Source organism: Vicugna pacos, chromosome 1, assembly GCF_048564905.1.
Source record: "Vicugna pacos chromosome 1, VicPac4, whole genome shotgun sequence".
Taxonomy (NCBI): domain Eukaryota; kingdom Metazoa; phylum Chordata; class Mammalia; order Artiodactyla; family Camelidae; genus Vicugna; species Vicugna pacos.
The window spans coordinates 33,660,353-33,683,557 of record NC_132987.1 but is presented as its reverse complement, the minus strand read 5'-3'; the positions used below and the strand labels follow the sequence as shown (position 1 = coordinate 33,683,557).

Below are 23,205 nucleotides of genomic sequence, written 5' to 3'. Positions count from 1 at the left end.
CCCAAGGCTGGGGGTGGGGTAAGTAACTGTCCTCGCCTCACACCAGTGCAGCTTCGAATGCATGCCTGGCTCCAGGTCTGCGCTCTGCGCCGCTGTGCCATCTGCAAATGGAAAGAGAAGTGAAGCAGAGCCTTATAGTTTGAGTAAGCCCCTCCTACCCCACTGTTAGCAGCTTCTGACTGTCCTTCCAGAGGTTTCCGTGTGAGTGTCAGTATTGAGAAAGGGGGAGTTGTGAAATCACATCAAGTGGCCTTGCTCACCTGTGTATAGGGGATGTTTTCATCTAGTCCATGACACCAACTTTGCTTTCCAAGCCCCCGCGGTGGAGAAAAATTTGTCAGTGAAGCCACTCAGGCCTTTGCAAAAGAACCCATCCATGCCAGTGGTGCGGCCAACCCCAGGGGCTGACTCTGAGCCCTGGCTAGGGTTCCAGTGTCTATCTTAAGAGATTCCTTCTCCTCCCCCAGGGGCTTTTCTCCCTTCCACTCCTCCTGAGCCTGCTCTTCTTAAAGAAGAACCTGAGAGACTACAGCTGGCAGCCCTCAGCCTGGGAGTAGTCACTTCTCATCTGGGCTCACGGCCTGGCCCGGCCCCTGAGGCTGGAGAGTTTCTGCAGCCAGGCTGGGAGTTGCGGGCGGTGGAGGGAGTGGGTGTCTCTTCACCAGCTGGTTCAGCCCAAAGTTGGCGGAATCTGCCAACGTGGTCTTCTCAGGACAGAGACAGCTGATGTGTTCCCAGGCCTGGCACCCGCCACGGGGCAGCCTTATATCTCTTTGACTCCTGACAGCAGTTCCTGACTCCATAATCCATTAGGAATTGTCTAACTGGGGCAGAAAAATCATGCTTCAGTTGGCTTAAACAATAAAGTTGGCTTCTTGGTGCCTATAACTGAGAAGTCTGGACAGGGCAGGCTTCGGGTAGGTCATTAGCCCGCAGGTCAGTAGTATCCTGAGGGACCTGGTTTCTTTCTGTGCCTGGTCTCTTCCTTCATCCTGAGACCCGCCCTCCTGAGGACAGCAAGAGGGCACCAGCAGCTTCTCAGGCCACGGCTTCCTCACAGAGTCACAGCAAGGGAGGGAAGAACATGCTGTCTCAGAAGAGCAAGAGCCCCCACCTCATGACTCACTCGCTGTATGATCAGGCCACTCAAGATGGTTGTTCTCTTGCTCTCTGTATACCCCCTGCTCGACCAGGCCCCGCTTTGCTCACATGACTTTGCAATCTTCTTAATTATAGGGCTTAATCAGGAACTGCCTACATGCTTGCCCCCTGCCCCAGCCACTATAAATGATAGCCTTCTTCTTCCCCCAGTAGTGGAGCTCTGCTCACCCTCTGCTGTGCACAGTGGGGTGTCACTCCAAGACCTTTTGCTTCAGACTTCAAAGATCCCCCATCTGAAGAACGATTGATGTCTCTGTCCTGTTTTCAGTCTCTTTCTTTGATCTTGAGGTTGGGCAGCTACAAGGCTTACAGGCCTGTGAGTTGCAGCCCGACACTTGCCTCAATAGGTCCAGAGCCCATCCCTGAGCCCTGATAATGACCAGGAGGGTGAGGGTGGAGGGAGAGCCCTGGCAGGGCCCCAGGAGTGAGATGTGTTCACCAGCATTGGAGGGGGCAGGCAATGCTGAAAATCAGAAGCATCACCAAGAGGAAGAGGAGATAGCTTCTGGTAGAGGATAGCTTCTTTTTTATAACCATTTTTAAAATTGAAGTATAGTTAATTTATAATGTGTTAGTTTCAGGTGAACAGCAGAGTGATTCAGTTATACATATATATGTGTGTGTATATATATATATATATATATATATTCTTTTTTCAGATTCTCTTCATTATAGGTTATTACAAGATACTGCATATAGTTCCCTGTGCTATACAGTAGGCCCTTGTTGTTTATCTATTTTACATATAATAGTGTGTATATGTTAATTCCAAACTCCTAATCTATCCCTCTCCCCCGGTGCCTCCACTTTTCCCTTTGATAACCATAAGTTTGTTTTCTATGTCTGTGAGTCTATTTCTGTTTTATAAATAAGTTCCTTTGTATCATTTTTTTAGATTCTGCATGTAAGTGATATCATATATTTGTCTTTCTGTCTGACTTACTTCACCTAATATGATCATCTCTAGGTCCATCCATGTTGCTACAAATGGCATGATTTCATTCTTTTTGTGGCTGAGTAATATTCCACTGTGTATATACGTGCCACAGCTCCTTTATCCAATCATCTGTCAATGGACATTTAAACTGCTTCCATGTCTTGACTATTGTAAATAGTGCTGCTGTGACCGTTGGGGTGCATGTGTCTTTTTTAATTAGAGTTTTCTCCAGATATATGCCTAGCAGTGGGACAGCAGGTTTATATGATAACTCTATTTTTAGTTTTTTAAGGAACCTCCATACTGTTATCCATACTGGCTGCACCAATTTATATTCCTACCAACAGCGTAGGAGGGTTCTTTTCTCTCCAAATCCTCTCCAGGATTTATTATTTGTAGACTTTTGAATGATGGCCATTCTGACCAGTGTGAGGTGATACCTCATTGTAGTTTTGATTTTCATTTCTCTAATAATTAGCGATGTTGAGCATCTTTTTATGTGCCTGTTGGCTATCTGGATGTCTTCTTTAGAGAAATGTCTATTTAGGTCTTTTGCCCACTTTTTGATTGGGTTATTTGTTTTGTTCTGTTTTTTGATATTAAGCTTTATGAGCTGTTTGTGTATTTTAGAAATTAATCCCATGTCAGATGCATCATTTGCAAATATTTTCTCCCTTTCTGTAGGTTGTCTTTTCATTTTGCTTATGGTTTCCTTTGTTGTGCAAACACTTTTAAGTTTAACTAGGTCCCTTTTGTTTTTGTTTCCATACTCTAAGAGACAGATCCAAAAAGATATTTCAGCAATTTATGTCAAAGAGTGTCCTGCCTATGTTTTCCTCTAGGAATTTTAGAGTATCTGGTCTTATATGTAGCTCTTTAATCTATTTTGAGTTTATCTTTGTATATGGTGCTGGAGAATGTTCTAACTTCACCGTTTGCATGTAGCTGTCCAGTTTTCCCAGCACCAGTTATTAAAGAGACTGTCTTTTTTCCACCACTTATTTCCTCTGTTGTAGACTGACTGTAAGTGTGTGGGTTTATTTCTGGGCTTTCTCTCCTGTTCTATTGATCTATGTGTCAGCCTTTTTTTTTTTTTATTATTCTTTTGCTTTTCTTAGCTAGAAAAGGTATTTCCTCCCATTTTACTTGATAATGCATTTTTACAGAAACATAGTATTTACAAATATATAACTAAGAGACTGCTGGTCAAAACTCTTAAGCCGAAGATTTCATCAAAAACTGACTTACAAACAGCCCCCTCAATTGTCAAGAGTGTCCCAGGGTGGAAAATCCGAACAGTGTTCTGTGATAAGAAATAAACTTTTCGGCTCTTCCAATTTCTGTAACCTCAGATGACAGAGCCGCGGGCTAAGCACCCACTCGACCCCACCTGTTCTTGGTGTATTCTCAGGGCTTGGATAAGGAACATGGGGCCTGCGGCTCATGGAACTGGCTCCTGAGTCCTCACCCACACTCTCCAAGCCATGAGAGCTGGGGATAGCCATGACAGCAGAGTCACCATGCCCTTCTTTTCTGCATATCACTGCCCAGTCCCCTCAGGCAGTTGGTGAGGGTACTTCAGCAGGCCTGTGTTTAGCCACTTCCAGGGAAGACATGTCCCAGCTCCTTCTTTCTGGTAGAGGGGAATGAACAGTTAACATCTCTCAAAACCCTCCCACTCAGCTATCTGGCCTCTTGTTGCTCAAAGGAGTAGGAAGGGGCAGGTGCGGATGCTCAGGGCTGCTGAATGCCTCTACTTAGCACAGCTGCCAGTGCCTGCAGTCAGTTCAATTAGAACTCAGGTCTCTTGGCTCAAGGCTTTGCCCCTTTTTAAAGTGACAATACTCCTGAGAAAAGCAAGGCAGTGAGCCATGGCAGTCATTTACACCACAGTGTGAATTAGCTCTTCAGCTCCTCCCCTGGACATTCTAATGTGGGGAAACACGACTGGGCCTGAGGCAAAAGAGTGTGGAAGAGTGAGGCTCAGAGGGAGGAAGACAAGCCTAAATTGTATGTCTAAACTGAGGTCAGGTTCTGGCTATGCTCAGTGATGGAATTGTAAAGTCCCTGTAGAAATGGTGGACCTTTCTACCACAGAAGAAACTGATTTGAAGTGCATTCATACACAGCATTTCATTTAGTTAGTTATTCAGAATGGGTAACACATATTAGAAAAAAAAAGAACCAATGCAAAAGGGAATATAGTAAAAAGTTTCTCACACCCCTGTCCCCATCCTATAATTACTGATTTCTTATGAACCTTTTCAGACATCTTTGTATGTTTCCACATTTATGTATGTACTCATATGTATACCGTTTCTTTTTAAACAAACAGCACAGAATTTGCTCAACTTCGTTGTCCGTTAACATTACATCTTAGAGATGGTTCAGTATCTTCATGCCTGGATCCCTCTCCTTAATGGCTGCACAGATCCCACTAGATGGAGGGAGCATAATTATTCAGCCATGGGATTTTTTTCCCCAGCCTTTTACTCTTCATTCTTTCCTAAAATTTGAATTGATGCCTATGGTGTCAGGCACTGTTCTAGGGACAGAGAGCAGAAAATGAGATTATTTGAGGAGTTTACAATTCACATCCAGAGGAACATTCTCATACATACTTCTTTGTGTCCATGTGTGAATTTATCACTTCTATAAACTATAGGGGTAGAATTCCTGGGTCAAAAGGTATATGCATTGCTAATTTTGATAGCTATTACAAATAGCCCAAGAAAATATTATATCAATGTCTTCACTCTCTGTACAGGATCTTTTCATGTGATTAAGTCACTATACTTTTTTATACCATTATATTTCTTAAACACAAACCAAGTTTTCTATATAAAAATGCTCACAGTAATCTGAGCAATGATTCAGGAACTAAGAGACATGACATATGGGACCCTCTTGGCGAGGATACATCTGGCTGAGGGCCAGATCCTGCTGGCCAAGACTTCCCTCCCTGCCTGTAGGGCAGTCTTCCAGCAGCCCCAAGAAGGAAAAACAGGGCAAGAGGTGGTACATGTGACCCAAGAGGACAGGCCCTTTGGAGAACGTGGTGTGCATTTAACAATATCACCCCTACACAGTGTTTGACAAGGAGGAACAATCCACACACACAAGCACTGTAGGAGCTGAGAAAATATTGGTGGTACCCATGATAGACCTAGGCCCAATCTCCTAGTATTTAAAGAACTTCTACAAATCAATCAGAAATCCAACAACCCCACAGATAAATGGACAGGGGACATACAGTTCTCAATGAAGGAAATATTCTCTTGTGTTGAAGAAAATCTGTTAATAAAATGAATGCTATAATGAAAAACTTTAGAAATGTGTGTCCCTGATCAATGTCAGTCTGCCGTAAGTGTAATTAATATCACTATTTAAACAGCTGACCTTGGAAGAGTCCCCTGTGCTCAGGCAGCCACACGTGTTCCCCTGGCTGTGTCTGTGTGTCTTCCCTCCTGTTTATGACTTTCCCAAGATCCTCACTATCTCATAGGCACTAATGCTGCCATCAGTCATTCCCTTCTCCCCCTCCTGGCCTCGTGATAGATTCCTACTGGTCTGCTACTATCCTCTCGTCCTGTACGGACCCCCCTGGGGCTCTGCCCTGATCCCTTCCACTTCCTTTAGCTCCACAGTGTGGGGCTGGAGTCAGGGGTTGGGGAGGGGTGGACACCTGAACAAAATAAAGAGAGGTGGAAAAATGGTTGCTGAGAGTGCCTCTAATCCCTGGTTCTCCTGGTATTTCGCTCTTGTCTGTGGCTTAAGAATAATGGCCATCTCACCCCTTCACTGCCATGTGTCTAAAAAGAGTAGTGAACCCTCGCTGCCTCTACTGCCCTACAGCCCATCCATGCCTCACTTCGCTAGAATCTGGCTTTCACGCCCGGCTTTTGAATCTACACTGCACAAGGGTTATCAATGACCTACTTGTTTCTAAGTTTAGTGGGGCTTCTGGGTCCTTATCTGCCTCTGCCCTGCTGACCACGGCAGTCTTCTCTCCAGCCCCAGTTCCCTGGAAACCTGTCTCACTTCTAAGGTCATTGTGTTATAAGAACCCCTATTAACGCAGGCTGCGCCCCATCCTTTCTCCACTCGTTCCCAATTTCATTTTATGGGAAATCACAGCTCCAAGCCTTGGAGATCTGAAGCAGGTTTGCTCTGAAACCCCAAGGGCTCCGAAATCACAGCAACCGCAGGGGAGAGAAGCCGGTCCCCGAGTTGGGCAGAGGACGCGGGGTGGCGCCGCGCGGGTCGCGCTCCCTCCGGGGAGTCGCCTCCAACGGCCTCCCTTGACCCCTGCCGGCGCGGCCCCGCCCGGACACCCCCGGCCCCCGCGCCGCCGAGGCGCCGCTGCGTGCCGGCACCCAGCCGGGGCAGCCGGGGCGCGGGCGGAGTTGGGCGGAACGGGGGACCCAGGGGCAACGGGAAGCGCCGAGAGGGCGCGGCCCGTCGCAGACCCAGGCCCTCTCCAGCCCTCCGCCCCGAGGGCGGAGGGGGCGGGGCCCGCCGTGGTCTTATTTACTTGAGCGCCGGCGCCGCCCGCTCCGAGCCGGGATACGTCGAGCGTTACGCCAGCCACGTCCATGCAGCCCCTCCGGCAACCGCTTCCCGCGTCCCGGCGGGGGAACCCGCTCCCCGCCGCCCCGTTGCTCGCCCTGCTGCTGCTGCTGCTCGCCCTCCAGGAGGCGGCGGGGGCGCCCGCGGGGTCCGGGGGTCCGGAGGACTCCGGGTGGCGCCAGGACACGGAGCTGCCGCGCCAGCTTCTGTCGCAAGCGGCGCGCGTGGCGCTGCACTTTTTCAACTTCCGCGCGGGCTCGCCCAGCGCCCTTCGAATGCTGGCTGAGGTGCAGGAGAGCCGCGCGTGGGTGAGTGCGGGAGCGACAGGGCGGGCAGCGCGGGGGTCCGGCCTCGGGCCGCCCGGGTGGCGACTTCGGGTGCGCGTGCCTGTGCCCCCCGCGGCGGATCCGGGAGGGAGACTGCGATGCGCCAGGCGCCGGGGGAGACCCGGGCTCGCGCCTCAGCGTGGAAGGGCCCGTCGGTGCGCCGAGTCCGCAGAAAGCCGGCTCGTTCCGGCTGGCATTACGAGGCGTTAAGGATTTTTCGAAGGGCAGCTCCCCTACCTGGGAAGAGGTGTATGGGGAAACTGAGGTACAGGCCCAATAGGCAAAGCTGGATCTTTTCTGAGACTACTCCCAGAGTTTGTTGCCATGAGGTGGTCATGGAGGGCGCGACCCACCAGTGGCTCGAGCATTAGGCCTGGGCGGAATTTCCAAAATCTAAGCTAATTCCCAGGCCGGACCTTGTTAATTGCAGGTGCAGAAGCTTCAGAAATTTTCGCGTAGGCCTGAGCGAGAACCCTTCCTAATCTTGGCGTCTGCTTTCATCTAATGGGAGTGAGTGAACCAAGGCTGTTTTATGTCTGAACGGAATGAGTGATAATTTTGCAGCTTGTTTTTTTGGATGCTGATTGCAAAGCAGTGGCTGTAGGTACCATTTTGTGTCGATGGAGATACATTGCTTTCATCATGAAATAGAAGGTTACGAAAGTTACAGAACTATACTAAGTCTGCCCCAAAAGTAAAGATGCTCTTTCCAGTAATCCCCCAATACTCCGCAAAGCCTGCAGACTCAGCCTTAAATAATTAGAGTTCAGTAGAGTGTAAATAGAGTTTTAATAAGTGGCAGTAGGCTTTTTGTTTTTAAGATGTTGTAGACCTGGTGTTAGGGGTAGGGGAACGCCTTTTAGAAGCTTAGCCTTAGTTCTTCACTTAACTGTACAACCCAGGTTGGCTAAATTTAAGGATAGATGAAAGCAAATTATTCCTTGAAAAAGGCAACCTGTGTTTGTTATCTGTTATAACAAACTTTGCTGTCTCAGGGAGGAAAAAGTTCAGTTTTACCAGCCCAACAGAGAAGTGAAGGATCAGAGCTTGAGACCTTTCTATCAAAGTAGGAGAATCACTACCTCCCAGAGCCCAAAAAGGGCCCCCCTGAAGATTTGCTCCCTGACTGTCAGTGGGAAAGAGTCCCTACAGAAAACCAAGGTCGCATATCTAAGGTGCACCAGTTTTCAAATCCTAGGTATTTTTTCTTCCTTCTATGACCATAAACGAATTAAATAATAAAGTACTTTGCATTTTCATGCATTTAGTCACCCGCTTATTAAAAAGAATAAAATACTTGGCATCTTTCACAAAGTAAACTCTCAAAATCTGAGTTAAAATTTTTCCTTTCTTTTCATAGAGAACTCAGTTACTGTTTTCATCTGTAATAATGTTGTTGAGTTTTAAAGGGATCCTTTTTTGTTTTTTGGCCTAAAAAAGGGAAGGAACCTAGTGACTTTTTCAGTCAAGAATCTCTAGAGACCGAAGTGATTTCAGTTTCTCCCAAGAATTCAGTGTAAATGCTTGCTTGATTCAAATTGCTTGAATGAGGAGAACAGACAGCACCTGCTTGGAGCCTTCAATGCAAGGAGTTTCTACTTCAAAAACAAGAGTAGCTGTAGCATTGCCAAGAGGTGGAAAATGATAAGACCCTCAAAACCCTTTATCCAATCAATACATTATTAGAGTGAGTGCTGAGTTGCTGCAGTGTCTGTCATTCCTCCAGGACTGACACCGGGTGAGCAGGTGAGTGGGTGGGAGAGAGGTGTAGCTCAGCTGGTAGGGATCCTTCTCCGTGCTGGAAGTCAGTGCACCCTTTGCAGATGAGAGGCTGGGACCAAGTCAGGATTTTTTCAAACTAATGGCACACTAATGGGTTATGAAGTCTGTTTAGTAGGTTGCAGTTGTTTGTGTTTACTTGTTTTTAATGAAATATTTTGGAATACAAACGTTTAGAATGCATTGCAGAAAAAAGAAAGTAGTGCCTCAAAATGTTGCAAATTTTTTTTGTTTTAACTGGGTCATTATGAAGCATGCAGTTCTTGCTGTGGGTTTCAGGTGATAAAAATTTGAAAGCCAGTAAACCAAATGATTTTTTAAAATATATTTTTATTGAAGTATAGTCTGTTTACAGTGTGTCAAATTTTCAGTCATACAGGAACATACATATGTTCGTTTTCATATCCTTTTCAGCATAAGTTACAAGATACTGAATATAGTTCCTTGTGCTATACAGTATAAACTTGTTGTTTATCTATTTTATATATATTGTTAGTATCTGCAAATCTCAAACTCCCAATTTATCTCTTCTCACCCACTTTCCCCCTGATAACCACAAGTTTGTTTTCTATGTGAGTCTGTTTCTGTTTTGTAAATAATTTTTTTTAATTCCACATATAAATGATACATGGTATTCTTTCTCTTTCTGGCTTACTTCACTTAGAATGACATTCTCCAGGTCCATCCATGTTCCTGCAAATGGCATTATTTTATTATTTTTTATGACTGAGTAGTATTCCATTGTATAAATATACCATAGCTTCTTTATCCAGTCATCTGTTGATGAACATTTAGATTGTTTCTATGTCTTGGCTATTGTAAATAGTGCTGCTGTGAACACTGGGGTGCATGTATCTTTTTGAATTAAGGTTCCCTCTGAATATATGTCCAGGAGTGGGGCTGCTGGATCATATGGTAAATCTGTTACTGGGAAAAGGGAAATAAGAATTACCTCAGTTTTTAGTCACCTGGAAAAAAATAATTTTTGATGAGAGACAAAAAGCATGATACAAGTAAGATTTTTATTAGTGAAGTAAATAATGAAAGATACACTCCTGAGAATTGGGAGAGTGCCAACCCAAGAGAGGAAAAATGGCTCTGTTCCTTTGTTTTTCCTGTTTTTATATCCTGGTTTCATGATTGATTAATTGATTGATTGGCAACTCAAGTTCCCCGTGCTCTGGTTGATTGACAGCTCAGCTTTCTTGTGTTGTGGATTGTTCCTTTCCCCTTCCCCTCTCCCTGCCCAGTGCTCATTTCTGTCTAACCTACTTAACAAATCTATTTTTAGTTTTTTGAGGAATCTCCATACTGTTTTCCATAATGGCTGCATCAAACTACATTCCTACCAGCAGTGTAGGAGAGTTTACTTTTCTCCACACCCTCTCCAGCATTTATCGTTTGAGGGCTTTTGAATGATGGCCATTCTGACTGGTGTCAGGTGATAACTCATTGTAATTTTGATTTGAATTTCTCTGCTAATTAGCGATAATAAGCATTTTTTCATGTTCCTGTTGGCCATTTGTATGTCTTCATTTGAAAATTGCTTGTTTAGGTCTTCTGTCCATTTTTGGATTAGGTTCTTTGTTTTTTTGTTATTAAGTTGTATGAGCAAATTAAGTTGTATTCTGCAGATTAAGCCTTTGTCAGTCTCATCCTTTGCAAATATTTTCTCCCATTCCATAGGTTGTCTTTTTGTTTTGCTTATGGTTTCCTTTGCTGTGCAAAAGTTTATAAGTTTAATTCGGTCCCATTTGTTTATTTTTGCTTTTATTTTGTTGCCTGGGTAGATTGCTCTGGAAGAACATTGCTGAGATTTATGTTGGATAATGTTTTGCCTATGTTTTCTTGTAAGAGGTTTATAGTGTCTTGCCTTATGTTTAAGTCTTAAGGCCATTTTGAGTTTATTTATGGTGTGAGAGAGTATTCTAACTTCATTGATTTACATGCTGCTGTCCAGTTTTCCCAACACCATTTGCTGAAGAGACTGTCTTTATTCCATTGTATGTTCTTGCCTCCTTTGTCAAAGACTAATTGACCAAAAGTTTGTGAGTTTATTTCTGGGCTCTCCATTCTGTTCCATTGATCCATATGTCTGTTTTGGTACCAATACCATGCTGTTTTGATTACTGTAGCTCTGTAGTATTATCTGAAGTCTGGGAGGGTTATTCCTCCAACTTCATTCTTTTTCTTCAGTATTGCTTTGTCAATTCTGGGTCTTTTGTGATTCCATGTAAATTTTAGGATTATTTGTTCTTGTTCTGTGAAAAATGTCCTGAGTAATTTGATAGGGATCACATTAAATCTGTAGATGGCTTTGGGTATTATTGCCATTTTAACAATATTAATTCTTCCAATCCAAGAACATGGTATATCTTTCCATTTCTTTAAGTCATCTTTAATTTCCTTAGTCAGTGTTCTGTAGTTCTTCACATATAAGTCTTTCACTTCCTTGGTCAGGTTTATTTCTAAGTATTTTATTTTTGGGGACGTAGTTTTAAAAGGGATTGTTTCTTTACGTTCCTTTTCTGATATTTCATTGTTAGTGTAAAGAAATGCCACTTATTTTGGTATGTTAATCTTGTATCCTGCTATCTTGCTGAATTCTTTTATTGGCTCTAGTAGTTTTTGTGTGGAGCCTTTAGGGTTTTCTATATATGGTATCATGTTATCTGCACAAATGATTTTTAAGACCTCTTCCAGCTCTGAAATTCCTTGATTCTAAGTGATTTCTTGATTCTGCAAGAATCACTCATTTTAGGAACACTGTTGCCCTCTAGTGATAAAATGCAGTAATAGCTGTGGTAGTAAATGCAAGGAAGTACGGAGAAGAAATCAGACTAGCTGGTGAAAAGCCTGTGAGCATTCAGTTTTGTTTACTAATTTGTAAGCAGAGATCACAGACCGTGGCTTGTGTTCCCTCACTGCCGCTGCTGATGCATTTCTTTCTTGACCTTACACTACTCTTCCATGACCAGGAGGCCCCTGCTATTCTGATGTCACATGACATGGCCTCAGGACCACAGCGTGGAGGGGTGGGCAATTTGGGGTGGTGTTGAGAGTGCCTGTGCTACCCACGGTATCCTGGATCAGCCCCGCTCCTGGCGACTTGGGGCTGTCCCTTACACTGAGCAAGTCCTGCGACCACTGGCCCCTGCCCCAAGCAGCTGCCGGCCCTTCCCTGACGTTTAGAGGGACTGGCGGGATCTCTGTGCGCCGAGTTCACGAGAAAGGCTCCATCAGTTCTTTCTACAGCATTTAACTTGGATTTTGTGGACATGACATCTTTTTTTGTGCCCACTCTTCATCAGTTTATGTAACATTTTTAATAATGCAGCTAGGTACTGAGTACACCTGGCTTAGGCAAGCTTAGGAGCAAAACAGCTGACTTCTGGTAAGGCCCCGGCCGCCCTTGCCGCCCTGGCGCAGGTGGGCTGAGCCGCTGTGGGCGCCCGCCCCGCTGTCGGCAGAGTAGAGCCTGTCCTGCCGGGCCACTAGGCAGCTGGGAGAACGCCTAGTCTACTAAGAAAACGCTTCTTTGTTTATCACTTTTCAATCTGTAAAGCACTTAAATGCAGCATAATTCATCTAATTACTGCCGTCCTTGAAGTCTTCCCTCCATTAGTGTCAATAATTCAGAGGTGATGGTTCACAAGACTAGGAAAGCAATACATCGAGCAGACCGTAGAAATGAAAACTGGAGAATGAAAGCAGTCGCAATGAATATGGAGAGGCAAGATATGTAATAAAACACTAAAGTGAAATATTTTCTACTTTCATGCAAGGCAGGCTCCTAAGTGCTTTTACAGCCCTGGTGAAAGAACAGGAAGGGGGCAGCTGTCGGCAAGATGGAGGTGGCACTTAGCACACACCCTCACTCCTCCTCGGGGATGAAACATAGCAATCCTGGAAGCGCAGAACAGAGAGGCACAGAACTGCCCTTCTTCCTGGACACTGCTCTGCTGAAATGGCAGGTGCCCCCAGGACCCCCGCCCTACCTACCACCACAGCATCCACTTGGTCTGCAGGCTCTGATTGCAGAGTCTGGGTCCCGCCTGGGGTGGTCCTGGGGGTAAACTTGGGCCTTGGGCTCCTTGGCACGTGTCCCACAGTCACCCAAACCAGCATTACCTGGACGAGCTAGCAAGTAGGAATGCCTTCAACCAGCTTGTTAATAAATTATTGTTGAACCACAAACATTTTTTGCCAGCCCACAACATTTCCACTTGTCTGACTGCATGTGTTTGCGTAGCCCAGGATGTGTGTGATCATGGAGCATTAGTAGTGGTCCCAAATAAGGACCATGTTTGGTAGGTTGTAAATTTAACCATCGGGAATCTGGCTTGGCTGCACATGCTTCCTTGAACGGTGCAGGTGCTTCTGCCGGAGAACAAATGTAAATAGCTTTAAAATAACTGATCTTAATGAGACGTGGAATGTTAAATCCACACACACAGTCTCGCAAATCCAGCCTGACCATTGATCTCAAGGCATCAGCATGAATCACCCTAGAGATTTAGTCACACTTTTTGCAGGCATGGCATTTACTTGCCTTTGTGATGGTCCCTCAGTTGAAGAGGTTTGCACAGAGCTGGTCCCATCGTAGCAATAGCAATTCTCCACTCTGAGTTTCTTAGGTTCATTCAAGACGCCTCTAGCCAGTAAAGGCGAGTTACGAAAGGATCTTGTACCATAGTTGTATACGAGACGGATGTGAATCCACAATGGCCCCAAGGAGACATGCCCACACAGAACACAACAGGAAGGATCACAAGTAATTTTGTATCTATTAGTTTCATTGCTGTAACAGATTACTGTAAATTTTGTAGGGGAAAAAACCCCTACAAATGAATCCTCTTACAAATTTGGAGGTCAGAAGTCTGAAGTAGGTCGCACTGGGCTAAGATCAAGGTGTTGAAAGGGCTGCATTCCTTCTAGAGACTCTAGGGGAGACTCCATCTCCTTGCCTTGCCCAGCTCCTAGAGGCCACCTGCCTTCCTTGGCTCTTGCTCCATCCTCCATCTTCACAGCCAGCAGGCAGCACCTCCTGAATGTGAGGAAGTCTCCTTATAAGGACCCGTGTGAGTACACTGGGCCCACCTGACCATCCAGGGTCCCCTGTCCATCTCAAGATCCGTAACCTGGGGGGAGGGTACAGCTCAGTGGTAGAGTCCATGCTTAGTATGCACGAGGTCCTGGGTTCAGTACCCAGTACCTCCAGTATATAAACAAACAAACAAACCTAATTACCCCCCAATTAAAAAAATTCCTTAACCTGATCACATTGGCCAAGTCCCCTTTGCTTTGTAAAGTAACATGTCCACAGTTTCCCAGGATTAGGACGTGGACATGTTTGGGAGCCACTACTCAGCCGACCACCCCCAGCTTCTGGAGTGGCCGTGAGCTCCTGCCAGTACTTACCACACTGCCGGACATGTGACTCTACCCAAGAAATGGCAGCTCTGGCTGGTCTCCGCAGCCTTGGTGATCTCACCCCCAAACATGCCTGCTCTCCACGCCCCGTCTTGGCACTTGACTATAGGCTGCTGAGTGCCTGCTTCTACATGGTAGTAGGCATCACTTCTCCTTGTTTCCTCCGCTGAGCTAGCATAGGGACCTGCAAGGGACAAATACTGAGTATTTGTTAAATGGAAACAAAGGTAGCTGGAAGAGTGTTGGGACCATTGGCCATTTGGAACGGGAGGCCCTGACCCATTCCCAGCCCTTCTGCGGGAGGGAGGGAGACCAGCACCTCAGATCCCTCTTACAACCAGCCTTTTCTGATTAGCCCCACCCTGAGCTAAGGGGACTTGGAGGGGAACACTGCCTCTGGCCACTTCCACTCTGGCTCCTTTGGAAAGGTACAGAACTCGTACCCAGAGTTGGCTGAACAGTTTAACACCACAGTATTCCATCTCTTTCTCTCCACTGCTTCTTAGCCTGATAGAGCAAAGTGTCCAAGGCTAAGATCTCCTTGGACCACAAGGGATGGGGCCTGATCTGAAGGCCACTGACTTTTGTTCCTTAAACTGCATTCGCCTTACCGCGCATGGCCCAAGAGAAGGCAAATGCAATAATTCCAGGAAATAATGTAATACACTGATGTTCTCTCTGTGCAGAACAGAAGAACAGCACAGCAATTTTTATCCACAAATGAGTTGTTTACTTGTCTCCAACTGAGCCTGACTCATAAAACTAACCTTATAAAATGAAGAAGTTTGCTTTTCCTGGAATGGCATGACATTTATGTTTTCTTCCCAAATGTGAAGGCTGAAGAGGACATTTAGGAGCCGAATCTGTTAGGCCAGTGGGGCCCCCTGTGCGCAGGAGGGGAGATTAGAATCACCTGCAAGCTCTCAGCCCCTGACCTTGTCCCCACTGCCCACCCCCCAACCTGGAAAAATGAAGTTAAAGTGGACACCGTTGGCTCTAAGGCCACAGGAAGGGACCGTGCTTAGCAACCAGCATCAGAGAGGAAAATCAAGAGACAGCCTTTTCCCACAGCACAGGGTTTTCTTCTTATAGATAAGCTTTTGGCAGAATCACGTCTTGGCGACTCCCAGGGTCCCAGCGTTTTTGTGGCTTCCTACAGCAGCCGACAACAGGGCTTCTCTGGGTACTGTCCCTGCTCTTCCATCTGCTCCAAGATTTGGCTGTGGTTTTGAGTTTAAAGGGGGTATTAGGTTTTTTAAATGTGCTCTTAGAATAAATAAATACCTATTCTCCATCCCTTATCAAATTTCTCAGGTTTATGTCCAGTACCCACATCCAGTATTTCAGTGACTTGGCTTTAAAAAAGCACGCAAACATTGTATAGTGTCTAACGTACAAAGTTAGTCCAGTCATGTGCTGGAGGAAACCTCTTTGAGCCACTGACATGAAAACAGCAGCTTTGTGTTTTAGAGTAAATAGCTTTTTCCTGAAAATGAGACGTAACTGAGGAGAGTTGCTGTTGGCACTGCACTGGCTCACGCTCCCATTTAGACCCTGCCTGAAAGAGTGTGCCCATGGGCTCCTTGCAAAGTCTCAGGTCAGTGTCACTGCCATGCTGGTGTGGGTGGAGTTGTGTCCCCAGAAAAGATGCGTTAAGTCAGCCCCCAGTACCCGTGATGGTGACCTTACTTGGAAATGGAGTCTTTGCAGATGTAATCAAGTTTAGATAAAGCTATACTGGATTAGCATGGGCCCTGAATCCAGTGACTGATGGCCTTGTGAGAAGGTCACGTGGAGAGGCTACAGGGAAGAACACCGTTTAGAGGCAGAGGCGGCAGTGATGTGGCTGCAAGACGAGGAAGCCAGGGATTGGGGGCCGGCACCAGAAGCTGGGGAGTGGCAGGGAGGACTCTCTTCAGAGCCTCAGAGGGAGCCCCACCCTGACAACTCCCCAGTGTTGGACTTCTAGCCTTCGGAACTGTGAGAGGATCAGTTTCTGCTGTGAAGGCACCCAGTTTGTGGTACTTATTACGGCTGCCCTAGGACACGGATTCACATGCCCTTCCTGGCCATCTCCCAGAAGGTCTGGGTGGTCTCGTCTACAGGAACGCAGCTTAAAGCAAAGTCCTACTCACCCAGTCTCTGACACACACACACACACCACACACACACACACACACACACACACACACACACACACACACACACACACACACACACACACACACACCCACACACACACCAGCTTTCTTTCTGCCCTCCCTTAGAGTGACAGGGTCTGTTCGACCTCTGTGCCATATAAGGGAAGAGCATAGTGGTCTGGAGCCAGGCTAGTTACTTACTAGCTTTATGACTTTGGGCAGTTCCTTAACTTTGGGCACGTGCCTCAGTTTCTCCCTCCTTAAAATGGGGATAAGAACAGTGTTTACCCGCAAAGGGCTCTTGTGCTGTGATAAGCATTCCCGGGCACTGTGTGGAACCGCAGGAAGCCTGTGGTGAGAGCTCAGTACGTGTGTTACAGCTCTAATCCTGGTTCCCACCTGGTGGCCGGCAGGATGCTTTCCACACAAGCACTGAGGTAGTGCTTGACACTGATTTGATAGGGATCTGAGGAACATTTTTTTTTTTTAACCAAAACAAATAAACTAATGAGATGAGTTTGTCCTTTGAAAGCATTCCACTATACACTTTCTCAAATGGGACTTTAAAAGTGACCTGTTTCCCTCCCAACTGATGCAAGGGAGCCCAAAATCTGAGTTGCTGATCACTCCCCTAAAGAGCCTGCCCGTCCTGAGGCGGGGGGCTGCCCTTCCTCCTGGCTGATGGGGTCAAAAACCAGAAAACCTATAAAATAAACAACACACAAAAAATCACGTTAGAACATAAACCATGTCATTGGTGGTCTGTGATCATAAAGCATTTAGTTCTAGGCTATAGTACATAATAAGTCCTCTTTTCTACACAATTCAAAAGAAATCTGTATCAAAGAGCTGCTAATTCATTCCTTCAGGTTATACAGCCACAGGGTCATTTGCTTTGCTTGCTGGCTTTTTCTTTATATAAAGAGCCTCATTCTGGAAAAATTAGAACAAGGTGGTGAGCCTCTGGCTATGTTTTAAGAAAGGGATGTGAAGGCTCCTAGTCTGTTTGGCAGATGGGCGGTCTTGGCGGCGTGGCGGTGGGAGCCCCGGGATCCGCTCTGGTGGAAACGCCTCACCTCGGGAAAGCCAGGCCTGCCTGTCACCTTCCCTGTGGCAGCCTCGGCTCTTTCAAAAATGTCTGTTTAGCTTTTTTTTTTTTAATGTCTTATAATGACTGGGCTAGCTTTGCACCATGTCGCTGTGTGTGTAAGCGCAGAGGGAGGAGCCCCTGAGCTCGAGAGCTTCTTGAGTCAAAACAAGGGTAGTGCAGTTCACAGCACTCCTCAAATCCGATCCCACCAACAACACGGAGGACAAAGATGCAAGTTTAAGTGCGGGGTGGGGACATCCATACTGAGTTCCTTGGGACTTTTAACATTTTTAAAATGACTTTCTATCTTATTAAAGGTGCATTCGTGTGCATGTTGGTCCTGGGTACAGAGCTGGAGGGGTAACACCCTCATCACCTTTGCTCATGGAGGCCCCTCTCTACGCTTGCTCGTTTTCTTTTATCTCCTTCGTTGACTGAAAAAAAAAATCACAACCTAAGAGTTGAGAATTATGTTTTATTTGGTGGCCTTACTGAGAACCATAGCCCAGGATACAGCCTCTACGATTGCTCTGAGGGACTGCTCCAAAGACATACGGGAGGAGCCAGGATATATGGGAGTTTTTGCTGAAAACAAAACAAAGTGAAACCATGTAGTTGAGTATCAGGAGGTTACTGCTAATGACAAAAACAGGCATCTCAAGTTAATGATTTGAGTGCTTTTCTGTGTATGGGAAGATGCAAGAGCTTGGGCTTTTTGAAATCCCTCCTTTGGTGAGTATCTTAACTCTCTAGAGCTAGTGTCTTGTTTTTCTCCATCCTGAATTCCCCTCGAGGTGCACTGTCAGGGCTTGAAGGCTACAACGTTTTTTGTTTACTGAAATGGCAGGCGACATTCTTTGTCCACAGTGCCTCCCCTTGGTCATAAATTTGACCAATGTTTGGGATGCATGTCATGGCCAACTGTGTCCCATGGCTCTAGGAAGGTGCATTGTTAGATCAGGCGAGGATTCTGTTGATAGGCCACTCAATGTGCTGATTTTTTTGGATTAGGCCCTGTTGATAATCTAAAATTCTCTGCATTGCCGGCTTCACTAGTCTGTTATGATCCAGGAAATCTGTTCCCTTGTTGTTCCCATATCTAGAGTTGCACTATTACAACAGTTATTCTATGTAGAGTTATATATATGATCAGTTGCCTCAAGACATTTAGCCATCATTAATTTGTCAGAGGCCTGGTTGCACACTGTGTAATGCAAGAGCCCACAGCCTTATCAAACAGAGAGGATACAAGTAATACAGCTAGTAGCATTAACGGTCGTAGAACAGCAGGGAAAGGCACAAGGCGTAAGTAATATAGCAAATAAAACAACACAGCAAAACAGTAAGAGTGAACAAAAGTAAAACAATGATAGTGATTAGCATAACTAGTTGTGATCTGATTGCAGTAAGCCACCATGTCCACAGGGGAGCCATCTGGAGAAGCCAAATTCTGGACGGGTCATGTAGAGAGAAAAAGATAAATGTTTTCATCGTCATTTACAAAGATATATTTTATCAGCTTGTAGGTCATAGTGTAAGAGGAAAGACTTTTCTGGAAAACAAAGATTGAGCCAGTATATTTTAGAAAAAAGTCATAAAATTATAAATCACATATATCAATTCATTCAGTCCCATGTAATTAATTCCAGCTGATCTGGATGAAGTCATCAGGTTTTCCATTAGAGTTTTGTAATTCCTTACCCAGTTCAGTGGTGTGATCTAAAAATTACCAGAAACATACTTGTCAAAAAGTCCTTTTTATGAATCCTCTTGAAGATCTTCATTTTATAAAAACATCGGAGTAAAACAAAGATTGTAAATGACAAAAGACTTAAAATGGCATGGTTAAAGATCTGATTAAAATGTCATTGACAGGAAGCTTGGCTATTTCTGTGACACACAACATTTTAAGATAATTAGAATTATGGCTGATGACACTGTATCAGGACATACTAGATTTTTAGGAATTCCATATACATTTTGGAATATCTATATTCATGACATTTATCCATACAATATAACCTAAGAAGGTTTTATCACCACTTATTTGACAATGTTTACCATGTAATTTAACATACAAAATGAGCCTAATTAGTTTAATATCTCTCTTTGGGATGTTTCAGGGGCTCTTTAAGTATCCCAAAGTTAGCTGGAGGTCAAAAGAATCTTAATTAGAATTTCATATTTGGGAAGTCTGTCAAAAAATCCAAAGATTTTAACAACACTTGGTCAAATAGGATCATAGGTCACTATGAAGCAATACTTACTCACTCAACCAAAGTAGCAATAAAAGATTTTTAAGGCAAGTATAGATCACGTAGAAGGCAAAGAAACTCACAATCTATTATCAAAAGTAGTTCCACATTCCAGGAAGACTTTATTCTCTTAACAGAGAGAGAAACCCATGCTCCAGTCCTGCACCAGCTCACTCTCAACAACAAAATGCATTTACCTAAATTCAGTCCAATCCCAACCTGAACATGCACAAAACAGCTTCTTCAGAGCTGTCTTCCTACAAACCTTCCACAACGTTCTATATCCAGATTAGTTTGTCCCTTATTTTCCCATCCAGAAACAACCGGCTCCAGGACAAAGTCAGTCTTTCTCCTTAACACAGTGGAGTTCCATTCCTTACACCTTCTTTTGCCAAAAACACACATCCTATGTTCCTTGCAAACTGAAACGTTTCCCTTATTGTTTTTAGTAGCTTTAATTACATATTACAGTTTTAACCCTTAAAAACTTTAGTGAAGACTGACAAGGAGCAAGTAATTGTGAACTATTTGTTGTGCCTGCATCTCCTGGTTGGCAAACTTAGGAATATTTCATTACCTCTAGAAACAGCAGAATTTCTTAATGTGGTTGGCACAAGACATGTGCGTAATAAACCCAAACATCTTTAGTTTCCTTTTCTCACAAAAGTAGGTAAATTTAGACCTGTTTAGCAATTAATGTTCCAGTACTTTATCTTATTTGAAATGACCTGGATAGTCAATGAATTCCCATCATTTAACTTAATTTAGCAAAACTCTAAAGTTTTAAGGTTCCAAAAATCTGGAGAAACTAGTTTACGTAGACATACCCAAAACAGAACTACTGAAGAGTTCACCTAAAACTCTTCATCTCATTTATCTGTATTTTATAACTTGTGAAAATATCATCATACCAAGTTGAATTTTTGTTTTTTTGCTGATAAATTCTGCAACAGAAATTACCCTAGGTGCGATAAAAGTAAGATATGTCTGTATTGATTAAACCATTAAGCTTAAACTGGCATTAATGTGAGATATTAATTTAATTTTGAGTATTTCCTAGATCACGTGAACCTGAAATTCATTCTGGCCAGTTTCCTTTATATTTAGAAATACTTAATTTGTAAATGCTCACTTTTAAGTCAGTTAAGCAGAGATCTCACAGCTTCACTTTAACACTTCATTCTGTATCAGCTATTACAAAATAAACCTACTAGTTTATAAAGAACAGTTGGAATAAGTTAAGTTTATTTGCTCAGATGACTAAGACTTTACTATTTGTGGAAAAGACTTTTAAGGTTTGTGTTTGTCCTTGATAATTCCTTACAGAAGCTGTGAATTAGGTTTTGAGTGAGGGAGCCTTTCCAACAGTTTGAGCTTTAAAAGACTACTTTTTTCCTTTTTTTTTTTCTTTTTTAATCAGGTTTTACCTGATTGAGCTCATTAGGCTCAGTGTCAGGCCATTGTGGGCTGTATCTGCATTTCTAATTTGTAGAGATTTGCAAGACAAAGATAGTTGCTTTTAATTCCCCAAAGAAAGAACAGATCTGCTGCCTAAATTATACTAAACGATTGATTTGCCCAACTACATTTTCTCTAAGTGCTGCTGAAGATTTCCAGCTAAACTGAAATTCAAGAGTTTTATGTTCTAGAATTTTGGGCTTCAGTTTATCACGCCTTCAAAAGTTTGCACAAGGCATTCACCAAAGGCCTCCTTTCTGAATGCACAGGTTAAACCCACAGCAGAAATCTCTTATTTTTATTGGCCCCTGAATATTAGCTCCCAGTTTTTATTTCATATTGTGTGGGCTCAGGTCACCTTGCTGGTTTCTTTTAGTATGTTTAATTAGTGTTGTCTGAGGGGCAGATTTATGTGCCCTCTTACAATGCCGGGGAAGCATTCTCCAATGAGACGTCGTGTCTGTCTCACAGTATGATTAAGCAGGAGAGAGGTCATCACCTCATATAAAGCCCATGTAAGTATGCCAGTTTACATAACCTTTCATCTCACTTGTATTAACTTTTATAGCTTTAACTGTAGTTTCTACTAGAACCCCATGAATAAGCCTTGCTCTTACAAGGAGTCTTAGAAACTTTTTTTTTTAATCCTCCAACTATTTTTGTCTAAAAGGCTCTGGGGTCCCCAGTGAAGAGTTGAGCCAAGGGACTCAGCCCCTTTTGTCAATCTTTTAACTTGATTAGTTGGCCTGTTGCCCCAGGTAATTACTGGTCAGGTATCTCAATGTAATTTTTCTCCCAGCCTTTATGCATATATATATATATATGCATGCAGAGTGGACTTGTTTGGGGTCCTTTACTGCTGGAGACTAGTAAGGGGTCCCTTTGACTCAGGTCACCTTGCTGGTTTCTTTTAGTATTTTTAATTAGTATTGTCTGAGGGGCAGATTTCTGTGCCCTCTTATAATACAGTGTTGTATCAGAACCTTTTGTTTTAATCTCATTAACATCTGTTTTACTTATCACAGTTCTTAATAACCATGCAAAGATTTTTATCCTTTTGGGAGGGATGCCTTTAAAATTTTCACCCCCATTAATCAACCTAATAACATTAATTAACCTATTATTTTTATTAGCATTTGTAAGACCTATTGAAGGGAAGCATAGACCACAAATAAGGCTTCCCAAACTGTTTTAAACTAAGGGAGCTCTGTAGGTTAGCCATTTTATACACACACACATATATAAAACACTGTGTAATTTGTTTTTTTCATAGGTGCCAGTAAAACAGCTGTGTACAGTGAGAGCTCTAAAAATTTACCAGTTTAGAAGTTTCTCCAATTGAAAGGCTCATCGTCTGGCCATTAAAGAGCTGTATCTTAATAGCAACGCAAACCAGTAAGATGCAAGAGGTGTCCCCACAAGAGAGCGCAAAGAAAGCAGCCTGCACAAGGTCTAGAAGGTTTGCTCCTGAGAACAGTCTAAGACAGGAAAGACCTGTGTTGTACAGGCAGACGCAACAAAGGTTAAGATGACAAAAACCCCTGAGAGTTGGCACAGCCAGGCAGTAAGATGACTCAGAATCCCACTGTGTCCGCTGGCTGCCACACACGTGCACCATGTGTGTACCTTCCAGACGGCAGAGGCCAAGCTCTCAGCACACGCGTGCGCACTGGGAAGGCCAGGTAGGACAGCTGCATCTCAAAGACACAGGGAGAGAAACGCAAGTTCCCCCTAGAAGGGTTTTGTTTCTTTAAGGTCAGAGTTCTGAAAAGATGTTTTATCAAGCTGGTGTTTTGTAGCCATGCACATACAAAAAAAATAGGTTGAGGATGTCAAAAGAGCCCTAATCTGGCCATTTCAGGTTGAGATCTTTAGTTTCCCTAATCAAATAAGTATTTGCAAGTATAAATTCCAGAGGTATTGTATGCGAACCTGGCTGGGGTGTTAGTTGGAGGCTGGCAATCTGTCGCTCCTTTTTCTTTTGTTTGAAAGCTTTGTTCTGATTTTGAGGTCCTTTTATCCAGATACAGTTGCTGCTGAGGACTGCGTGGTGGCC

The 23,205-nt window shown here is 44.2% G+C and overlaps 1 protein-coding gene and 1 long non-coding RNA gene across 6 annotated transcripts in view; one reads left to right on the top strand and one right to left on the bottom strand.

The window, feature by feature from the left end:
• Positions 1 to 23,205, top strand: part of RARRES1 (retinoic acid receptor responder 1) — a 115,880-nt gene that overhangs the window by 75,182 nt on the left and 17,493 nt on the right. Inside the window, exon 1 of one of the 5 annotated variants that reach the window (XM_072959985.1) lies at positions 6,694 to 6,975. The exons of the other annotated variants lie outside the window; for them this stretch is intronic. Coding sequence (XP_072816086.1) covers positions 6,694 to 6,975 — 282 coding nt within the window. Of the gene's footprint in view, positions 1 to 6,693; positions 6,976 to 23,205 lie in introns of those variants that run through there. 5 annotated transcript variants of the gene reach the window in all.
• Positions 4,213 to 6,721, bottom strand: LOC140696153 (uncharacterized). The gene is made up of 2 exons (XR_012072243.1): positions 6,633 to 6,721; positions 4,213 to 4,643 (listed from the first exon to the last, which is right to left on the bottom strand). It is a non-coding gene; the product is annotated as an uncharacterized lncRNA (long non-coding RNA).